Source organism: Sesamum indicum, linkage group LG3 (genome assembly GCF_000512975.1).
Source record: "Sesamum indicum cultivar Zhongzhi No. 13 linkage group LG3, S_indicum_v1.0, whole genome shotgun sequence".
Lineage (NCBI taxonomy): Eukaryota > Viridiplantae > Streptophyta > Magnoliopsida > Lamiales > Pedaliaceae > Sesamum > Sesamum indicum.
This window is the reverse complement of record NC_026147.1, coordinates 11,084,801-11,094,219: the sequence shown is the minus strand read 5'-3', so window position 1 is coordinate 11,094,219 and position 9,419 is coordinate 11,084,801. Positions and strand designations below refer to the sequence as shown.

The following is a 9,419-nucleotide window of genomic DNA, read 5'->3' as shown; positions in this document are numbered from 1 at the left end:
TCTTTCTGCACTCAAACAAAAATTAACAGAGACGGATTAGTTTCCACATTAAATATCACAAATGTTTATTAAATGCATTCCCTGTTACATAACAAATGCTCAGTTCCAACTATATTTTTTTATGAAGGAACTTGCAGAAGAGTTATCTGAAAAGTAAAAACCATCACTCTTTGCTGCCCAATAATGTTGACTGCGAGCCAAATTTGTGTCTTTTTCGTTAAATGCATTGAAAGATGCACTCTTTGATCCCCACCAAAAATTACAAAAGTATAAAGTTCTTGGGAAAAAGTCAAGGCAGAAAGTCCAGTTATACTCTTGATTGGCAGAAAGTGTATGTTCCCCTAAGTCATCGTCTTTGGATTTACAGTGCAACTTTAATGGTGCAGAGTTTGGTGGGAGATTATTAGTGATGTGAACGGTTTCTTTCTGTGTGATAGCACATCCTTGGAGAATCTTGACTTCTGTAAACAGAAATAGAAGGAGGATTTTTAACATGGTGTACCTCATTTTGTTCTAATGTGATGGTTAAAGAAGTTCTCTAACTTTTATCTTCCAAGTTCCTTTTATAAGCATTTCATGCAATTACTACAAAATCTGACTTATAGTAAACACTTAAATGAAGAATTAACACCAAATAATATAATGGGCAAAATGCCATAATTTATCCTTCATATAGTTTAGAATATATGTTCAAGCATAATCCTTCAAATATTAATGTTTAACTCAGCACTGATCACAATCTCTATATATTTTCATCAAAATTATGATTTGCACATATGGACTACAATCCTATACCATAAACTCCATACTGTATGTTAAAATGTGAATCCCTTATGTGTTGTTCTCATTGCGAAAAGACATTCATATCCTTGCTTAAATAATCTCATTTAGACGATGGTTTGTTCAAAGTTTGAGTTGAAAATAATAAAAATGATATTTTTTTATTCTATTATATTGAATGTGGAATCTTCTACTCTGTGGCATGGTAGATTAGGTCATTTAAATTTTAATTCAATCAAACGAATGATGAATTTGAATTTAATTTCTAGTCAAAATATTGAGCGAAATCACAAATGCCAAGTTTGTGTAGAAGCTAAACAAGTTAGCAATCAATCAGTTGAAAGAGATTCAGAAATACTTTATTTAGAACATACAGATATTTGTGAGTTTAATGGAATTTTGACCAAGGACCACAAATGATATTTTATCACCTTTACATATAATTGCAATAGATATTGTTATGTGTTTTTCATAAAAAATAAGGATGAAACCTTAAATAAATTTATTTTATTTAAAAATGAAGTAGACACCCAATCTGGTAAGAAATTTAAACGACGAAGGTCTGATAGAGGAGGAGAATATGAATCGAGTAAGTTCAATGAATATTATCAAACTTTTGGCATTATTCATGAAAAGATTCCTCCATATCCCTCTTCGTTTAATGGAATGGCTGAACGAAAGAATAGAACATTTAAAGACATGATTAACAGTCTCCTATTAACCTCCGGGTTACCAAAGCATTTATTGGGAGAGGCTTTGAAACGGTTTGTCGTATTCTAAATAGAGTCCCTCTCAAACACAATATGGATACTCCTTTTGAGTTGTGGAAAGATAGAAAATCAAGCCTCAAATACTTTCGAGTGTGGGGGTGCTTAGCAAAAGTGGTGGTCCCAGTATACAAACGAAAGAAATTGGGCCCTTAAGATTGTCGATATTGTGTTCTTGGGCTATGTGGAGACAAGTTATGCCCTAAGATTTTTGATTGTTAAATCAAAACTTTCAAGCATTGAGGTCAACACAATAGTCGAATTTCGTGATGCTATCTTTTTACAAGATGTCAAATGTTTCACTTGCCTCCACATCTATTCCTGACATGTGGAAAAGATGACAAATGTGGGGGTTAATCCTAGTAGTACTAATCAGACTCATGAGGATTCAGATGAACCTAGACGAGTGAGAGAGCTAGGGTTGTCAAGGATTTTGGAAGTGACTTTATCACTTACACTATCGAGGATGATTCGATTACTTTCAAAGATGCTATGGCTTCTTCAGAAGCCAAGCAGTGGAAAGAAGCTGTCAAAAGAGATATGGACTCTATTTTTTCCAATGGGACATAGGCGCTAGTCGATCTCCCTCCCAAGTGTACTACTATTGGGTGTAAGCGGATCTTTAAGAAGAAACTAAAACCTAATGGGATCATAGATAAGTTTAAAGCCAGATTGGTGGCTAAAGGTTTTAAATAGAAGGAAGGAATAGACTATTTCGATACCTATTCTCCGGTAGGTCGGTTGACTACAATCCGAGTGCTTATAGCACTTGCTTCACTGTATAATCTCCCGATTTATTAGATGGATGTGAAAACAACCTTCTTGTATGGTGAACTCAAGAAAGAAATTTATATGGATCAATTTGAGGGGTTTGTAACTCATGGCGAAGAGCGTAAAGTTATTAAACTTGTTAAGTCTCTATATAAACTTAAACAAACACCCAAATAGTGACATGAAAAGTTTGATAAAATTATTTTTACGTTTGGCTTCACTGTAAATGAGAAAGATAAGTATATATAATATAAGGTTAAAGGAGATAAATAATAATTCTATACATGTATGTAGATGATATTCTGTTAATAGGATCGTGTCTAGATACAATGATCGAAATCAAGTCATTTTTGAAAAATAAGTTCAAAAATGAAGGATATGGGTGAGACTAATGTGATTTTTGGCATCAAGTTGACTCGGTCAACTGATCGAATATTCATTTCCCAATCTCATTATGTTGGTTACAGTATCTGGCAAATGGCACGAGACGCAGTCTCCTGGAAGTCTGCAAAACAGACTTTGATAATCCGGTCTATATTATAAATAAGAAAAGATATATATAAACGAACACATGACATTGAATTATTTGAAAAAATAAAAGAAGAAAGAAAGAAAGAAAACAACAAAGGAGAGAAAAAAAAAGAAAATAAACTTAGGGTATTATTGGTTCAAGAAGGCCCAACTCAAGAAGAACAAAAAAGGTTCAAGGCAGCCCAATACACTAGCCCCAAGGCCCCAGGAAGCTTAGTAGCCCAGGAAGGAGGATAGAAGCCCAAAGCACCCTGGACTCAACCCAAGGACACAGCCCAATAAGGATGACTGGTAAAGTCCACACTTAGTCGCTCCCACATGGCATACGCCTGGCATGTCGAGTCTGCCTCCTAACTAGCCTGGAAGATACAATTCAAGGGAGGTCACCATAGAGCCTTGGACTTCTTGGCAGCTAGGAGGCCTCACTAGCAAGGGGTCTCCCTCAACTAGAAGATACGTGATCAAAGCCAGTTTAGAGGAAGATAAAGGTAGATCATAGCCTATCTAACCACCCTTCTCCTTTTCCCTTCATAAATAAAGGAAGCATGCAGACCCCCATCGTACGAGGACACCCCTCTATAAATACAGGTTTGGTCCCTCGGGCAAGGGACACTCTCTAGACTCTGGAATCATTGTTTTTGTTCATCAAGCACTCTCTCTCTCTCGAACCTAGCATATTTTTCTCGAATTCTATCATTATATCTCAATTTCTTATTACGTTTCATTTTCTTTTACGATTTTCTTCTCTTAAACCCAGTACTAACTTGCGCGTCGGAGTGCTAATATGTTATTTTGCAGGTCTCATTTCCTACATCCTTACACTCGTTGGCCCAGATCCAAAACGAAAGTCCAAACTTGTTGAATTTGTGCTATTTCCACACGCATCAACCGGCATAACAATAAATTGATGCCCTATTGTTATCATCCCTGTCTGTGAGAGAAAAAGATCTTCTCTTATATATTAATATTGACCGAACAATTTGTGTTCTAGTGTTTGCTGCTCCCGTCAAAATGCAAATTGTTCTAGTGTTTGCTACTCCCGTCTTCAATGCAACGATGTTCACTTAGGTTGTCTAGAGTGATCATGTGATATATATTTAAATTCTATAAAATTCATGTAAATTTTTTTAAGAGAAATAAGTATTTCCACTTCAATGTAATGCTCCTCCCTAGTTATATATATATATATATATATAAATTAAAGAAAATTTAGGAGTTACTATAAAATAGTGGAGAGCATGAGGGAAAGAAGGATAGAGAAAACAGGCACATCACTCAAATGCTACTTCCTCAAAATAAGGATTAAGGAGGTTAACATCACTTTTCCGGATCTTTCATCAAACATCACTTGCCACTACCCTCTATTCTTTCCTTCATCAATTTCCCTTCTTCTTCTTCTTCTTCTTCTTCTTCTTCTTCTTTTCTCTTTGATCATTTCCTTTCACCATAAACACAAACATTCATTCCCAGATACACTCGGTTTCTACAGCTCTTCTTTCATGCCCCATTTCTCAGTACCAAATCATAAGCTTCACTTGGTAACTAAATTTTCCTTTGAATATACATATATTTACTTTGTGTTTTCGATCTAGCATTCTTTGTGTTTGAATCTTGAGGGAGTGGTGTCAGTAGTCTTCTGCTAACTCATCATTACAATTCTTCTGTATATATTCAAGAAAGGAAACAATTAAGAAAGTGTGTTTTTGTGTTCTTGATTTGTGAAAAAATGAAAAAGGATCAACAGCACGAAGTTCAGCAAGAATTAATCCCATCTCTTAAGCTCCTCCACTCACAGAGTTATCTCCATAACTTTATCGTATACTTTCTCTTTTTCGGGTCTGGTTTAGTCATCGGAATTACGCTAAGTTCCTACCTCAAAGACGCCCCTCAAACCATGCAACTCAAACAATTGTCAACCAGCATCCTCATGCAAGCGCCACCTTCTCCACCACCTCCCCCACCATCTCCACCACCTCCACCGCCACCCAGTGACGAACATCCTCCACCATCACCTCCGTTGCCTTGGCAGTCCTTGTCGCCGGCATTGCCAACACCACCTTTCACCGGCAGGATTGGACTGAGGCAATACTTGAGGCCTCCAAGGGCGATGCATGATATGACAGAGGAGGAATTGCTTTGGAGGGCTTCTATGGTGCCTAAAATTCAGGAATATCCATTCAGACGTATCCCAAAAATCGCATTTATGTTTCTCACAAAAGGGGATTTGCCAATGGCTCCTCTCTGGGAGCGTTTCTTCAAAGGGCATGAAGGACTGTACTCTATTTACGTCCACTCTCAGCCTTCTCACAATATAACGACACCAAAGACTTCAGTGTTTTATCGACGCCAGATTCCAAGTAAGGTAACTTTTCTCACTGCTACTTCTCCTTAATTAACTATGCCGGATCCAACTTCTATTGCAGATCATGAAAAAAATTGCATTTTACATCCCATAAGTTAGCTTATTTGTCATTTTAGTCCCGTTGCTTTTGAACACACTATATTGTGTTTTTAGAACTCAAAAGAATTGTAGTTATAATCCCAAAGCCTTAATTCCGTTAAATTTCTTACTGAAACTTCACGTGCACTGCACAAGCACCGTTGCAAGGTGTATGCATATATACGCTCCTTTAAGTCTTGAGAGGCTTCCGTGAATAATTTAACGGAATTAAAGTCTGTGGTCAAAATTATAAATCTTTCAAAATAATGGGATGTAATGTGGTGAGTTAAAAATCATGGGGATCAAAATAGAAAATAGTAACACTTGTGGGAAGTAAAACTTAATCTTTGGCAAAGTATATTTCAACTTATATTATAATTATAAAATACACACCACATGTATAAAATTTAGGGTAAATTGCAATGTCCCTACCGTGTTATGAAAAATAGCCAAACATCCCTTTTATGAAAAATAAAATAGCAATTTATCCTCCTGTGTTTTTCAAAATGTAGCAATTTAAAACACAGGGGGTTAAATTGCTATTTATTTTTTTATAGGAGGTAATTTGCTCATTTTCAATATTATAGGAGCGTAAGTTGCTATTCACGCATAAAATTTATATTATTTGTTTATTAAGAAAAAGTTTTGCACACATAGCATATTTAATGCATGCAATATTAATTTAAAATAGAAAATTCGGTTGGTTATAATACTATAGTTTTCATTTTCATTTAGTTATATATTACGTTCATTCAGCTTAATTGAACGAATCATACACTTGTTATGTGATTAGTCACTTTTTTAAATTATATATCAATCACACAACGAATATATTATATTTATCATATAATTAATTTAATTAGATTTAATCGAGTTTAATCCATAGAATTTCTCTTGATTCAAATTGAAGTAACACTCTGATTCGTTCTCGCAACAACTAAATGACAAATAAGAAAGGATAATTTAAAGTGGGAGATAGGGTTGCTTCATGCTAATTTGAGAAAGGATGTCACATCCATCTATAGAAGCAATCCTCATTGCATCACACTTTCGTACCAATGAAATAAGGATACAAGAGAACAAAATTGTATACTTTAGGGTTAAATGCAAGAGCTTTGTATGAAAATACTAATAGATAAAAACAACACCTTAAAAAAAAAGAAAAAAAGAAATACAATCTCTTAAACATTTAAAAAAGAAAGACAATGCGATTGTCTGACGTGGGGACAGTGAGTTTCATTTCAAAAGTTTAGGTTGTTATGTTGCCCTTTTTTTTGTTCAGGAATTCTTGCATGCGTGTAAAACAAATTGAACCCAATTGAATCAACGTTTGAGTAGATTATGAGCATACTACAACCTATACTGAGGCAAACAAGTCATGCAGGAAGTAGCATGGGGGGAGTTCAACATGGTTGAAGCAGAACGCCGTCTCCTTGCTAACGCATTACTAGATTTCGCGAACCAACGGTTCATTCTTCTGTCGGAGGCCTGCATCCCGTTGTTCAACTTCAACACCATATACAACTACTTGACACGATCAACCACATCATTCATTGAGTCATACGACCAATGGGGGCCGGTTGGCCGTGGCCGATACAACAAGAACATGGAGCCACACGTGACGTTGGATCAATGGCGTAAAGGAGCGCAGTGGTTCGAGGTGAATCGGGAGCTCGCCGTGGAAGTCGTGTCGGACCAAAAATACTACAACCTCTTCAAGGAGTACTGTAAGCCCGAATGTTACTCGGACGAGCACTACCTGCCCACATTTGTGACCATGAAATTCCCCTGGATGAATGGGAACCGGACATTAACCTGGGTTGACTGGTCTAAAGGTGGGCCACACCCTACCCAATTTTTACGGTCAGATGTCACAGTTGATAGGTTAAAACGGATGCGAACGGGCACCACTTGTTTGTACAATGGGAAGCCCACAAATATTTGCTTCTTGTTCGCAAGGAAGTTTACTGCCAACGGTTTGGATCGCCTACTGAGACTAGCACCTCAAATCATGCACTTCAGATGAGACTAATGTTGGTATAATGTATAGCAACTTTTTTTGTTTTTTTGATTTTCCATTCTTTCAATTTTTTCCATGATCAAGGTTAAGTTGATAACTGAGTTAGAAACTTTAATTTTGTTTTAGGGTAAATTACAACGACCTGCTCTGAGATCTGACATAATTATGAACACTTTCTTATTATTTAAAAAATTACAAATACCCCGATGTTTGATGAAATTATGTAATTCTTGGATGAATATGTGAAGTTGTCAAATATGCCCTTGCTGTATTTTTTTTAAAAAAAAATAAAAATTGTAAAAAGATCCAACGGAGTTATCCACTTAGTCAATAAAAAAAATTAAAAAATTTTAAAAAGTAAATAAAATTATAATATTTAGTCCATAAGGGCATTTTGATCTGTTCACCACAAAAAATGAATGAAAACCTAATGAAGACTAAGGTTGCATTTAGTTTGAAGTATTTGAAATTTTAGATTTCAAATCCTTCATAACAAATCATCTCAATATGTTTGCATAATTTTAAATATAAAACATTTCAAATCGTTTCATTTTAATTTTGAATTAAGTTTTGATAAATATAGATGGACTTCAAATTCCTTTCAAATAGAGTCATTTGAAATACTTTCTCCAAATCTTTCCTTCAAATCCAAATCCAGCAATTCAAATAATAAGGGAATGGATTCAATGTTAGACGACCATTAAAATCAAGGCAGTATTGCTTTCCAAACAACAAGAAGATATTCGTAATTATACCAAATTTCAAAAAAGATTATTGTAATTCACCCTTTCTTTTAAATAAAATTGGGTTGCTATTAAAAGGGTGTCGGACTTAGTTTATTCAAAAGATCTTACAAACTCGGACTACTCTTGTGATTAAGCTCATAACAGGTTAGTTATGAGGGGGGGAAAAACAATTTTCGTCTCTCCGCAATTAATTTTGGTCCTGTAAGTATCACAATTATCATACTTTTATCATATGATGTACAAAATATTGTAAAGTGATTCGAGTTAGGGTATTCTAGTCAATTTTCTAATGTTAACTTGAATTTTCACCGAAAATTGAACATGTACCCCACACATGCTTGATTTCCAGCCAAATATTTCACATGTTTCTCCGGAATTCCGTGTGGGCAAGCAAATAGGAAAATCTGTTGTCCATGGGGGTTTGATTCTTGTCAATATGAAATTGTCAATAGTTCTTCTGTCACTTGAACTACAACCAACACACGATGTTTATGATCAACCATGTTAGATAACTCATATATTTGAAAGAACTTTATTGTAAAACTAGTCAGAAATCCACGTTTAATGTGTATGTAAATATAATAATATTTTTATTATCATTTATTATCAAAATGCAATTGAGTAAAATAAAATAGAGAGAATAAATGGATGAAAAAGAATTCACATATAAGAAAATATAGATGAGTGGGATAATACGTAAGGAATAATTAGTTATATATATATTTTTTAATTATGGAGAAAGCGATGAAATTTTTTATATATCACATAAGCATGACAATGTTCCAAAAACCCTATCGAATGCTCGAGTCAATCTGCACAAAAGTGGACAGTTTGAAAAGATTTGTTATTGCGGTTTATTTTCTTTTCCAAACGGCAAGCTAAAAGGCAAGACAGAGGACAATTTTATTGCTATAAAAAGCAGTGTGAAGGCTGAAGATTAGTATCCAATTTCATATTTTACAACTCTCTTAGTCTAGATCACCTCTCCTCATTTTTTTTTTCTTTTTTTTTATGTTTTTTTTTTAATAGGATTTAGGATTTTCTATACACACGATGTGCAGCTAATTCTTTTTTTTGATTCAAAGAAAATTTTGAACCCAATTATTATGTTTTGAGATCTTGGTTTAATCTGATTTCCTCGAGTATTTCTTGTCTTGATTTACTGTTTATGGAATGATTATTTTTTATAGATCTGACAATTCGATTCAATATTAATTGTCCTACTACTATCCATAATTAAGTTCAGTTATCCGTAATTGCATGAATGAGTAGTACGAGTAGCAAGCAAATTAATTATGTGATTAGCATGATTTATTTGTAGGGACAAGAAAATTAGGTTAGATGATTGTAGCTACCTCAATTGT

General features: G+C 34.7%; 1 protein-coding gene across 1 annotated transcript; it reads left to right on the top strand.

Annotated features, from left to right (window-relative positions):
- Window positions 4,240–7,462, top strand: LOC105158025. Its single transcript, XM_011074627.2, has 2 exons — window positions 4,240–5,211; window positions 6,674–7,462. The coding sequence occupies exons 1-2, from the start codon at window positions 4,576–4,578 to the stop codon at window positions 7,313–7,315; spliced, it is 1,278 nt and encodes a 425-aa protein (XP_011072929.1). The 5' UTR covers window positions 4,240–4,575; the 3' UTR covers window positions 7,316–7,462.